At 42.5% G+C, this 13,580-nt stretch overlaps 1 protein-coding gene across 1 annotated transcript; it reads left to right on the top strand.

Moving 5' to 3' along the window:
• Positions 1-1,950: 1,950 nt before the first annotated feature.
• Positions 1,951-12,961, top strand: LOC101868454 (serine palmitoyltransferase small subunit B). The gene is made up of 2 exons (XM_031042717.2): positions 1,951-2,151; positions 11,361-12,961. Exon 2 carries the CDS (start codon positions 11,392-11,394, stop codon positions 11,632-11,634), a length of 243 nt encoding a protein of 80 aa, XP_030898577.1. The 5' UTR covers positions 1,951-2,151; positions 11,361-11,391; the 3' UTR covers positions 11,635-12,961.
• Positions 12,962-13,580: the final 619 nt, after the last annotated feature.

The following is a 13,580-nucleotide window of genomic DNA, read 5'->3' as shown; positions in this document are numbered from 1 at the left end:
TGCAGCTCCTGGCCATTTGCTCTCATCTCTGTGGCACAGAGAGACACTAGCAAAAAAAACTTATTTTTCAGCAGGTGACTCCCATTGCTCAGCTCATCCATCTGCCATGGAAGGGGATGTATCCCAGAGGATCAGGCAGGGGGAGGGCCTCCCCAGGTGTCTCAGTGCCCTGGCTGAGGACAGGTACACTACACTGCACCCACAGGCTCCCATGCTTTGGGAAAGTTCCTTCCTAACAACACTCAAGCAAGTGACCTTAGCCAACCTTCAGCTGTGGGAGCTGCCTGCTGCTGATCAAGGCAGGCACCAGCAGCAGCCCTGGTCCTGCTCACAGCTGGACCACATTCACAACACCCCCACTTCACGTGCAGAAAACTGAAGTTAAGGATTTTTGCCCTGAAAGACAATGTGCGTTTCTCTGTAGCTCCTGCTCAACATCTAAGTCCCAATGCCCAGATGTGTCTGGCTTAGGCAGTTTTTACAGAAAGGCTTTGTAAACCAGCTGATTCACTGCTCCTTCAACAGCTCAAGGCAGAGCGGGACAACCAGCAGTTCCCAGCACTGCTGAAATCCAGACCTAGGCTGGCAGCACATCCAAACAGCGTGCATGAGCCCACATGGCAATGCCTGAAGCCCCCCTGCTCCAGTGAAAAGCGCAGATGTTTCGCTGAACCTATCATGCTGCGCTCATAGCCAGCACACTCTAATTCATTTGATGTTTCTATTTGAATGGGATGCTGGCTCACGCCCATGCACCCAGCAAGGAATTAGGTCATTCTCCACAAGCTCTTCATTTTGGTAGAGTACCAGTGCAAAGTTTTGGGTGCAGACACTACACTAGCAAAACTCATTTTGGAGACATCACCAAGAGCAATCCAGGGATCCCTCATCTCAAGCAGCACTACCCTGCTGGCCCCAAAGCTGAAGCCACAGGCCACCTGCAAAAAACATCATCTTAAACAAAAGAACACAAGACAAAACCCAACCTTTCTTAATGCCACTTGTTTATCACTTAATTAGTGTCATACTGTAACAGTTTTTAAGGCTAAGAAATAGGATCAGCCTGTCAAGATCAGGATCTGCAATTGCTCCGCTTTGTGAATGAGATCATGTTATCCTGCAGCCCAAGGGGAATACAGTGAACAAAGCATTTCTGTTAGTTTTATTTCTCACTTATATTAAGTTTTATGTAGCTCTTTGGCAGTGAGTAGGACAATAAATCATACTTTTATATACAAGGGACAGAATATACTAAGGAAACCAAAACCTTGTGGTTAGCAGTCGTAGTCATGTAGGATTTCAGTAGTCATCACAGGATTCCAGATAAAGTCTTGTAAGTACTTGTCCATCCCTATCTCTTTTCTGGGAACACCTCATCTGATATATTATCACCCTTCTTACAGGCCCATACCAGTGCTCACAGCCGAGCCATAGCACACTGCAATGCTCAGCTCTCTCCCACTCAGCCCATTTGACCTGGGAAGCTCCCAGGCACCTGCCCCCACACCAGACACCCCTTCATGCACCCACTGTGTTATAAAGTGTATTACAAGCTTATATATTACAAAGAAAGCGTACGATAGAAAGCACGGGCAGTGAATACGAGACGGTATCCCCGAGAGGGCTGGTGCAGCTAGTGTAGCTGGTGTCCGGGTCCCCGCAGCAGGGATACGAAGCGCGTTACGCAAGAGCATCGTTAGGATGATGCCGACGATAGCCGCAAGACGGCAAGGAGACACAGCACGGCACGGCCCAGCAGCCGCCAGCCCGGTAAAGCCCCGGTAAACGCTTTCCCCATCCTGGCTCCACGCAGCTGCTGCGACAGCGGGGCGGAGCGGGGCGGCAGGGACCGGCCCCCGGTGCGGCCGTAGCCGGCGGGGCGCGTAGAGGCGCGGAGTAGGGCGGAGCAGAGCGGTAGGTATTTAAGAGCTGCGGGGGGGGCATGGAACGGTGATGCGCGGAGTGGTGTCCCGCAGAGCGGAGTCTCGGTTTGTCCGCTACAGGCGGTCAGCCCATGCTCCACCCGTTCAAGGGCACCTCGGCAGAGGCTCCGTTCTTCCCAGAGCTTTCCTAAACCAAGGGGCCGGTGACCTTGGCAGAGCGGAACCGTGTAACCTGCGCTGCAATCGGCCGTTCAGGAGGAGGAGCTCGGTAAGGAGCAGTGGAGGAAAGGCCTTAGAGGAGGGGCGGCAGCAGTAAAGCCTCCAGGGTTCACTCTGTGTGCTTTCTTCAAGGTAGCTGATGGTGTTACAGAAGGACCTACAGGCTTCAGCAAGGTCTCTCTGGACTTGTTGCTGTAGAGCTGCAGTCCCGGTGGTGTTGGCAATACAGTGGTCAGGAAGGTGGTTTGCCTTAGAAGGAACTCACTGAAAACAAGTTGAACACCCAGAAGTATAGAGGCAGAAATAAGTGAGGAGTGGTGGTGGAGGAGGGAAGGGGAAGGTGCTGGTGCTACTCATACTACTAGTGTGATGGCAATGCTCATGTTTGCAGTGGTTTTCTTAGAGTTGATGGTTGCTTCCAGTAATCCTTAAGTGTGAAGTAAGCGCAAGAGTACCTCCCTGTTGTATAAGCGCAGTTGGGATAGTGTAGAAGAGAATACCTGCAATAAATGGTACTACTCCACTTAATCAGCATGCATGTATTTTTTTTGATTGCTTATTTTAAAATGCTTTAGGATTTGGGATGTTCATTTATCTTTTGCTCATGAACATCATGAGTATGGCACAAATAACTATGTCTTAACCAAAATCCTGTGAGTCCTTGGAGTGACTTCTGTATGATGCAGTTTCAGCAAAGAAATACATGGAAGCTCTGCACAGAGCATGTAAGTTTTTCTAGCTCTAATGGGCAATATGGTGAGTGAAAGGGTGCCTGAGGAGCTGCTCAGGGCCATGGGAATACTTACTCTGCCTCTGCATCCAAAAAGCATTCAGAATGTGAAGTGTGCTCAGGTGCTCCTGGTGTCTGGTAGGGGAAAGCATCCGTTGCTCGGCACTAGGCTCTGCCAATCTAGTTTTTAGTGGGCCTTTTAGCTGCATACCTGAAGCCTTGCCATGCCCCTGGTATTGAATTTCCCAGCCCAGTGCCTGTGGAGGAGAGGAGCCTGTGTGGTTGGTCTGAAAGATGACCCTTGTGGAGGGGAACCTGCCCTGCCCTGTGTAGCTGATGCTTGCTACCATAGCTCCTGTAGCCTTCTGTGTGTAAAGCACCTGAAATAAAATGCCAGCAGGATGCTCTGGAGACCTCCTCCTTTCTCCTCACCCATGCTGTCTGCTTTAGTTAAACATAACATCACCCAGCCCCTACTGCTTTTCAGGATAAATTGGTAGAATGTTACAAACTTGAAGAGCCTTGTCTTGTCCCACTACCTGACAGGTATATTTCGTGTGTTCTATCCTCCAAAAACTAAGTGGTGGCTTTGCTTCTCCCATGTTTGAGAAGTATGCTGCTATATCAATAGTTGTGTTCAAAACAGTTTGCTCATAGGGATGAAGGGGTCTGTGAAGGAAGTTCTTGTGAAAAATGTGAATCTCCCTTTTTACTGTTTATCTGTTGCAAATATCTCACTTCGTTTTTCTTTTCCCCTATTTAGATCAGTAACTGTCATGGTGCAACACTGCTTCCTTTCATTAGATCTCAAGGTAGAGGCACTTGCACAAGAGTTTGGTACCTGTTTTCCACTAATGCCTGTCATAACTATGACAGTATTCACCTTCTCATATTACATATAACCCAAGACTGGCTATTATTTTCAGCTGCTTCAGAAATGACTCAGAGCAAAAAAGAAGTCTGAATAAAAAAGAACTACATTTGAAATTAAGTCCTTCTGTAGAGCCCAAACATCTTAGCTATTTTGTTTATAGAGTGATGTGTTTACACAACCTTCTGAACTTTAAAAAAAAATCTCTCAAATCCCCTTGAAGGATCTAGCCTATGTCCTAAAGCTGAAAAGCTTCACAGGAACTGAGGCTTGTCACCAAAAGCAAAGCCAACACACTTCTAGGATATCTCCTGGAAGAGTTTGAGAGCTCTCAGTTTTTGAGTACTTGCAATTTAAACCTAATGCTGGTCTCTGGTCACAGGTCTGAGGTCTCATTTGGAAGCGTACTTTGTACAAAACCACATTAATAAATTAGGCTTACAATGAAAACATAGGGAAAGTTTGCCCTGAGATGTCAACTTGACAATTTACTGGCCTTCTCTGGAAGAGCTTACTCCCAGAGGCCAGTTCTACTCTAACATAGAAGTCCTGTCACAGGAGGAGGACCCAGATCCCAGAACATGCACAGCCCAGAGAAAACTGGAAAGGAAGGGGTTTGTACATAAACTGTAAGAAGCAGCTGGTTACGTAAGAAAATGACTGAGGAAACTTCAGAGAAGGGAAGAACAGAAAATTCTTTGAAAAATTAATTTGGCATTGGAAGAAAATGGGACAGAGCTTCTCCAAGAATGTTTTCGTTATAGAGAAAGTGCATCTTCCTCTGTGCCCATGTAAAGCGTGCACCAACAAATCAGCCACCCTTCAAAGTTAGGGGGAGTTGGGGTTTGGGTTTTTGGTTGTGTTTTGTTGTTTTGGGGGTTTGTTTTTTCCTGAGTTGTCTTTTGTTTACCATTTTCAGGGAGTAATCAGTATAAATATTAACTGCTTTCAACTGTTGTGCTGTTGCTTGAATGGTTGGGAACCTCTGTCCAAATGAGATCCCTACAGGTGTTGCAGATAATCCTCTCTTTTCTTGAGGATTAACAGTTCATGTATCATTTAATATTACTCCCCACGTTGTAGGCCATCATATGCTCAATCTGTGTACTTAACTCTACTAAAGGAGCAAATAGTATTTCAGAAATCACCTGGAGTATGGTGCAATCCAGGTGGAGAGAGAGCCTAAAAAGAATTCATTTACTCTAGTTACTGATGCAGCTAAATTATAGCACCAAACCAATGCTTGGGACCACAGTGTTAACAAGCTGTTGAAGGAGCACACCTATAACATGCACAGGAGGATCAGGTCTGTGTAGTTGGAGACAAGGAAGTCTGGGTCAGATCTTGTGCAGGTGTGGCATTGCTTCTCCCATAGTGCTGCTTGATGAATGTTTTGCTGCCTTGTTTTATGCTACCAAAAGTAAAAGGAAGTATTTTAGTCAGCAATGAAAGGTGTTTGCTAGACTTCAGGGGTTTGTATGCATTATGTAACTTTTTTCATCTAAAAGAAACAGATTATTACCTGTGTACTACCACTAGGGTCAGCAGGAAAGAGGGTTAGTGCTTACATATGAGAAAGATGCTAGACTTCATTCTCTGAGCAAGGTAAAGCAGACACCTGGCTGAATGCACCATTGTTTATTCTGCCTTCCAGTTTTCACCCTGGAAGATCTAAAAAAAAAAAATCAATAAAAAAATCCCCACAACCCATAGGTATAGCTGAGCCATGTTCACCACTCCAAAATGTCTGATTCGTGTACAGCAATCAACTTTTAAGAGGTCTGAACTTCATTCTGGTGTTGCATGAATGGCAGCAAAAACACACATGTAAGAAGAGTTTACAATTCCATAGCAGAACAGTTGGCAGTAATGTATGGCCAAGCATGTGATGAAGTGCTGATTCAGGAAGATGAATGCTGAGGAAGAGAAACCAGAGATGGCATCACTGCTGCTGTGTGTTTTTACTCCAGAGTTAGAGTGGGAAGTTATTAAATGCCTTTACATATAGATTTTAATGGTGCAAACTTGTCCATAGTGGGAGCCATGCTGGGATTATTGCTGCTGTTCTTATTCATACTATCTGACATTACCTCCCTGTGAAAACAAGTTTTAGGGCACATTTAAATGTCCATGTTTAAGTAGTACAGTAACCTGAGGGTTCTGCTTGTCGGTGGGTAACAGGCAGCTTTCTAAACTGAGATGATGATATACAGCTAATAGCTACATGCTATTCCATGGGGAATCTGAGCAGCAGAGATACAACAGAGGAACAGACTGAGACTGTGTCCCTAGGAAATGCTGGTGTTTGGATACTTAGCACAATTTTAACACCTGCCTCATCTAAAGTTCTTCCCAATTACTGGTCCACAAGACATGTATTTCATTCCTTATGAACTATGCTTGGTGCTCACCGAATAAAACATATTAAAGCAAACGCATTATGGACTGGGAATGTGAATCCCTTTGTTCTGTTTGCATCTACAGAAATGTCTGTCTACATAAAATGAATGGGTTCATCCCAATTTATGTTAGCATTAAGAGTGACAAGACTGGTACTTTGGGTGTAATAATAATATTATAAATAAGTAAGAACAATTATGGATAAATAACTTGTAGAAACTACATATATTTAATACCCAAAGGGGATGACTGCCCACTCCTAATAGCTGAAATTATTTACATATCAGACAGCTTTAAAGTAGAGATTGTGTTTTGCCTTGTCATGCCTGCCATTTGGAGACTGCATGTTACAGGTATCCTGCATGTGCAACCACATACAAGCCTCTGGTGCTTGGCAAGATTTACTTAAGCTCCAGGATGAGTGTAACTTCTTAGGGTTCTGCAAAACCCACCAACTCTTGTTTCCATGCTATCACAGCAGTCAGCAGATGGCCAGCTAAATATTTCTGGGGTGGATTGTTTGCTTGTTTTTCCTTCCTACCTTGTTTATAACTTTTGGCTCTACTTTACATTCAAAGTCTCAGAGATCACCTGTTTAATGATCATGGAGCTATCTTCAGCTCCAGGGTTTGTTTTTCCCAACTCTAGATAAAGTTGTCTAGACCTGAATACATCTTGGAAACCCCTTTTCTGTAAGTCAACCAAATGCTCCTGCTGAGGGTGCAAGGTAATTTTCAAGCATTGTTTGGAAACCAGTCTATTCCAGTTGATGTGCAAGAATGTCTCTTTCCACAGGAATTTCCCAGCAGGTGCCTTTTGCCAAGCACTGGCCAGCCACTAGTCAGAACTGCAGACTGCTAGTGTGAGCAAAGTCCCCCAAACCACTGTTGTGCAAATCAGAAATTATATAGTACAGTACCTAACACTTTGGGTCACAACTCTAAACATTAATCTAGCACTTGTAACTAGTGTTATTAAAAATAAATCTTTAAGATTAAGCATGCTCTTAAATGAAACCTGGAATTTCTTGTGATGATGATTTATCTTTTCAGCTGCCTTAATCACAGACATGTGTCAACAAGCAAGAAAATCAGGTTGCCACTTAATAAAAGCTGCTTTACAGGTTTATCTTCTTGCTTTTTTTGCTTGGAGGTGAAATTGCTGAAAATGATCTGAATGTTGCTTAATGGCTTTAGAAGCTAAATTTTATTCATTTTATTCATAGCTGGTTGTAACAGTCCCATGGCCTCTAAACAGAAAGGCCTTTACACAACACAACCAAATGTTTAAGTTCTAATTTGTAGATAAATGAGTGCTCAGTTAAAATTGCATAACAGCAGATTTTCTTCTGTTCTGCAATATTGGGAACTGATGAGCTAATAAGGCAGAACCCTTTCAACTCAGAGTGCCAGCTGACTGCAGTGTTAATGTAATAAAACCCAGTAGTGCTTAAAAATTAAAGTGGAAGCCTCTCTAGGACAAGTCATGTTTAAATTAAAGATTTTTTTTTTTTTTTAGCCTTGAAAGTTTCTGTTTGCCTAGTGATCTGCCATTCCCTTTGATTATTACTACAAGGTGATTGGTCTGGGTGGCAAGGCTGCCTGAGACCTTCTGAGGCAGGGAGCTACGGGCTATCACTTATGCTTAAAACTGGCCCTGACTTAATACAAGTGGAGTACCTTCAGAAAAGGTGCCTGTCAAGGTAACAGTGGATTCGTGTATCTCTTTCCCTGAGCAGCTGACTTAAGATGGCTTTCTTTCCTTTTTCGTCTGTTTTCCTTTTATAAATTATGCATCTAGAATTGCATTATCCTGAGACATCCCTCATGTTTGCTGCATTTCCAAGACAGTGCTGCTAACGGAGAAAGTCTCTGGGTAGATTAAATGCATTGGAAGTTGTTAGTGGTGAGGACAAAGACTGTAATTTGACTGTTTGTCTTTTACTTATCTTAACCTGTCATTCATTTGGAGACCTCGCAGCCTCTGCATTTAGATGGCTTACATTCTTGCTGGTAGTCCATGGAGTCGCATTGCAGGTGTGTCTGAGTACCTGGAAATGGGGCTATACTGTGTGTTGTGAACTGGAAGTACCAAAGAGGCACGGTTCTTTGGTTGGCTGCTAGAACTTTGTCACTGAGCTGACTGGAAATGCAATCCCCAGGCTGGAGAAAGTACAACAAGATCTTTTGTATAAATTAAAAGGTCTGCTCCTTATTTTAATTACTTCTGTCCTGGTTTTGACAACTTCATTCATGTATCCATCCAAGACAGCAATATCTAGTAAGTGATAGTGGTGAGTCTGCAGCCTGGTAGACTGGTCTAATATCAGAAAAAACAGCCTGGGGAATTTTTTTTCAGTGTTTTGCTGTTTTTTATACCAGCTCTTTACTGAGATATACAAGTATATGTGCTGCTGTGGGCAGAAAGCTCAATTAGCCTGGGATCTTTTCCCCCAAAACCACTGCAGCACCCCTCTGATAACCTTCTCATAGCCTTAAATAGCCACAGCAAGCATTCCAGTCTCACAGTTTCTCCATGTGGTTTAACACGTATTTACTCAAGAAAGGTGTGAGTTTATCTAGCACAGGTATAACCCCAGTATAAATACCATAATCCTAGACAGTATGAGAGGACCCTTATTGTTTTCAATTACAGAGGAAAGGGCTTAACCTCTTAATTGAAAAATGTTGCTCTTTTTGCAGAATGTATAAATGGAGACACTTGGCCCCCAGTGAGTCGCAGTTTGCCAGCTGTGCCATTTTTATTAAAGGCTTTGCAATATTTACAAGGCTTTAAGGCCTCTCTTGAGCTCTTCCTTAAAATAAATTATCTGAAAGGTGTCATCTTCCATTCATAATAGTATAGAAAACAGTGGTGACCCTTCTCCCCAGCCTTCAAAGTAAAGCTGTTCACAGCAAAGAAAGTCACTGTGAGATGTAAAATAAAAGCAGTGTTCCCCGAAAAAGTACTGTTGGCAGCCTCCCTGTCCAGGACATGTAGTCCAGGAGATACGAGGAAGATTGAACTGAAGGAAATGCGCTGCTTTGGCAGAAGGAGGGGAGAAAAATATACACTGGGGAAGGTACTGATGGTTAGAGGACACAAAAGAGGAGGGGCTGCTGGAAAGTAAAGTCTGGGTGGGTGATCAGGCAAGTACAGAAATTTTTCTACGTAAAAATTCACTAACAGAAACAACCCTCTCTCCTTTTCATAGAATAGTTTGGGCTGGAAGTGACCTTCAGGGGTTATCTAGTCCAAACCCTCTGCAAAGAGCAGGGACATTGTCAACTAGATCAGGTTGCCAGAACCACATGCAGCCTGGCCTTGAATGTCTCCAGGAATGGGACATCTATCACCTCTCTGAGCAACCTGTTCCAGTATTTTACCACTCTTGTAAAAATTTTTTTCCTGATGTCCAGCCTGACTCTTCCCTCTTTCAGTTTAAAATTATTACTCCTTGTCCTATTGCAACAGGCCCTGTTAAAAAGTCTCTCCCTGGTTTCTTAACGCACTGCAGCTTCACTGCAGTTGTTGCCAGAAAAGAAGTTACATTCACAGAGGTGTTCAGAGTTGAAGAGTAACTGAGGAACAAATGCAAGGAGGTCTGGGCAGGAAGCTGAGGGATGGAAGGAAAAACACTGGGAAAGGAGTCAGAACATGAATGAAAGAGAAGGAAAAAAAAGAGTCGGTTCCTTTATCAACAGCATTGGACGAGCACTTGGAAGGTTAGTTCAGTTAGGCTCTCTGATGAGCTTGCAATTGTTGCCTTCCCAAAGAAGAAAGGGCGAAAAACAAAATCTGCCTTGCAGCATCCCCACATGGTGAGGTGGAAGCTAGGCTGGCAGGATGCTCCATTTGCCGTGCTATGTGGGAGTGTTGAACTGGAAGTACCAGTGACCTAAAGGAAGAAATATGGAGAAATACAACCCATCAAGGTGAGTGCACTTAACAGTGCATCCGCCAGACAAAAACTTTATACATCAGTAATCAAAGTAAAGCTATGACAAAACAGGGATGCTTTTTACTGGTTGTCTTGCCTTCAGTAACTACCCACATACCACCAGAATATACTGTACAGCCTCTAGAGGAGGTAAACTATTGAATATTCTAATATACTTGGCCTATGTCAGTGTACCATCATTATTTTAAACACAGGCTGCATGTTTTCCAGTGCTAGCTTTTGCTTTAAGGGACAGAAAATTTCTATTACCCAAAATTCATGATGAACACAAGACTGGAGGGACATGATATGTCCAAGCATCTCTGCTTCTGGCGTTTTAGGTAACAGAAGTGTACAACAAAATGATACATCAGAAGGTTTTCCAGCAGGACTAAATCTGCTGTACTCCCTTTTCTTGTGAGTTGACTTGGCCAGAATGCATGTCCTTAAACTCAACTCCCGAAAAAAAGGAGTCCCCTCTGAAGCCTCATACAGTTGCTTATCATTCTCTCTGTATTTTCTCTGTTTTTAGCCTGAATTTAAAGATTATTTAAAATACTGAGAAGCGATTTTAATAAAAAGCAGTGGAAGTCAAAACCCATTTCCTAGTTAATACTTGCTCAGCCATCCTCCTTTCTGTGTGGAGATGAATAATTAGTGCATAAAGGTACTACCTGAAAGAAAAATCTTTCCTAGACTTGCAAGTTCTATTAAATACTCATTTAAAATGTAATGTATCTTATTTCTTTGTAATGAGCTAAAAAGTAAACCAATTTATGTTATTTGAGATTACTTTTTTCTCCTCCCTTTCATAGCTTGTCTTATTCCCAAACATTGCAGAATAATAAAAACTATCAGAAGCAAAGTTTTTACAGAGTTCTTTTAACCTCATCTTTATTCCAGAGCATATAAATCTGCCATTCACATTTAATGATGCTGGGCCAAAGCCATTTCTTTTAGAAGTGTATCTCCCTGAATTCCATGTGAAATCCTGTGCCTTTGTCAGCTAATGTGGTTTTAATTCCTATTGCAGAATGAATAGCACAGCACGCTTGTAATCAGAATTCAGGAATTGAAAGTGCCCAGCTAATACAGGTTCAGTAATTGCAAGCAGCAGTTGTTAGATCTAAAGACTGTTTTCTTCTGGTCCAGGGAAGTAAAGATTGGCTGGTGATGGCAGCAATGCATTATTTCTGTTTGAACTTCATGTAATAATTACATGTGTTATAAACCTGAAATGATGGTCACTGCATCATTTTTTAGTCGCGGGTCTTCCTTTCCACTGCAGCTGTAATCCAGGCTTCTTTATTATTATAGGTCATCTTCTCAAAATCACTGGAAGCTGAAGATGGAGATTAAGCATGTGAAGGACTACATCTACTGGCTGTACTACCAGTACCTGTTGATAACCTGCAGCTATGTGCTGGAGCCCTGGGAGCGGTCCATGTTTCACACAATCACTGTGACTGTTTTTGCTATGGTGGTGTACACAGCTTACGTCTTTGTGCCTATCCACATCCGCCTGGCTTTTGAGTTCTTCTCCCAGTTATTTGGAGGCCAGCCTGAAAGCACAGTTTCCATCGTGAACTGAACTTGCCCGAGTAGTGATTAGCAGCTCTTACAACTTGTGAAATGCAGTGTCTTCTTCAATTTTCTGATTCTGAAGCAGTTTTGCAGTGATGAAAATATTTTCTCTTCTAAAACATGGCTTGCTTAATTAATATAGCTGAAAATCAGAACACTGCACTACTGGCTGCACAGTCTGCATTAAAGGAAACACAGGCCAGCTTTTGCTATGTGATAATTAAACACATCACCTGGAATGTCATGTTTACTTAATATTCAACCAGCTCCCACTTTCAGCACCCTGATTTTATCACACTGGCACATATGAAACAGCAAAGACTGTTTATGATGGCTGTGAGGAGCAGTACTACGTTCATTATACGCACAGAAGTTCTGCCAACAGAGTGCAACAGCAAAACATCCCAAATCTTTGTTGACCCAGGTTAGAAAATACAAGGAGATCACTATAATATAGCATGATTTCAGCACTAATATCTGTCTTGTTATTGACTTCTGTTTCTAACAGATGGGAGAAGAAATCAGAAGAGAGAAAGTAATAGGAGTATGAACTTGAATCCAATTTTTTGCATCTGAATTGCTGCATTGGATGGGGCTTTGCGTAGCCTGGTCTAGTGAGTGGAAGGTGTCCCTGCCCATGGCAGAGGGGTTGGAACTACGTGATCTTTAAGGTCCCTTCCAACCCAAACCATTCTAGGATTCTATAAGATAGTAAAACAAACATACGATAGGTAATTTTGACGTTTACTGAAATTGACAGAAAGAAACAGAACTGGTTCTGATTCAGTAAACTCCTGCCTTCTTTGATAAAAAAATGAGACATCTTTTCTTTCTGCTCCCATTCATCAAGGCAAGCAAAGTTCATGCTTATGCCAGAGGAAGACAATCCATAAAACATAGTGGAAGTAATATTTTAATAACTGCAGGAAAGTTTGAGTGCTTAAAGAGTTCTCCTTTATAAAGAAGAAAACAGATTTCATATAATTGCCTGTGGGGAGTTTCTTGAAAAATGGAAGGTTTATTTGGTTTTCACTCTACACTTACATCAAATGTGAATGCCAAATCACAAGTTATAGCTATACAGTGCATGTATCTAACAGCTGATGCTACTGTTATTAGAAGTGAGAGGTGAAAAATGTAAATAGCTTTCAAATGATGTTTGCACAGTTACAGGATTAAAACAACCCTCTTAACTTCTTTATCAAGCTGCAGTGGGGTTCTGCATGCTTCAAAGAACACAGTTTGTTGAGAAACTAAGACATGTTTTGAAGGTTGAACAGATCTGAACATGTGTATGCAGTTTTTTCAGAAAAAAAATAAAATTTTATTCTTCAGAAACAACGTTTCCATGCAAGTCTCAGTTCCTTCTGTATTTTCTATTTGCTCATAAATACCCTTTGGTACTTCTGTGGATGTGTGTGGGCCAGGCTGACACCGTGGTAGACAGACTATTTTGTTGCCAATATTTTAAGGCAAGGTTTCTGAGCCCCTTAAATGATCTGTGTGTGGTCTGCCATGTTCATCCTCATTAGTGCTCCAGCCCAAGACTTGTCCTCTCTCTAGTGGTGGGGAGGAAAAAAAAAAATAAAGGTCCTGAGGGCAACTCTTGGAGATGCATGGGTCTCCTGCTTGCAAGAGACCACATTCATCATAAATACTTGCTACCTGTGTTCAGGTTCTGACACCTGAGCCATCTGTTCATATTGCCAATACAAGCAGATCACGAATGTGCCTGAATTCTCTTGCAGACAGCAACTGATGTGCTTCAGATTAAAGCACCAAATACCTGTGTGTGCTGGTGGCAAAAGAACTGAGTGATTTAGGCCCAAATTGAAGCCAAAGATTTAGCTGTCCTATCAGTTTAATCACAGTTGTTAACCTGCAAATATGAGTTACAAAGCTGTAATCACACAGTAATAAAAGAGCATTGGAAGAGATGAAAAATGTCAAGTA

This window comes from Melopsittacus undulatus, chromosome 6, assembly GCF_012275295.1.
Source record: "Melopsittacus undulatus isolate bMelUnd1 chromosome 6, bMelUnd1.mat.Z, whole genome shotgun sequence".
NCBI lineage: Eukaryota > Metazoa > Chordata > Aves > Psittaciformes > Psittaculidae > Melopsittacus > Melopsittacus undulatus.
This window is presented reverse-complemented; position numbering and strand designations above follow the sequence as displayed.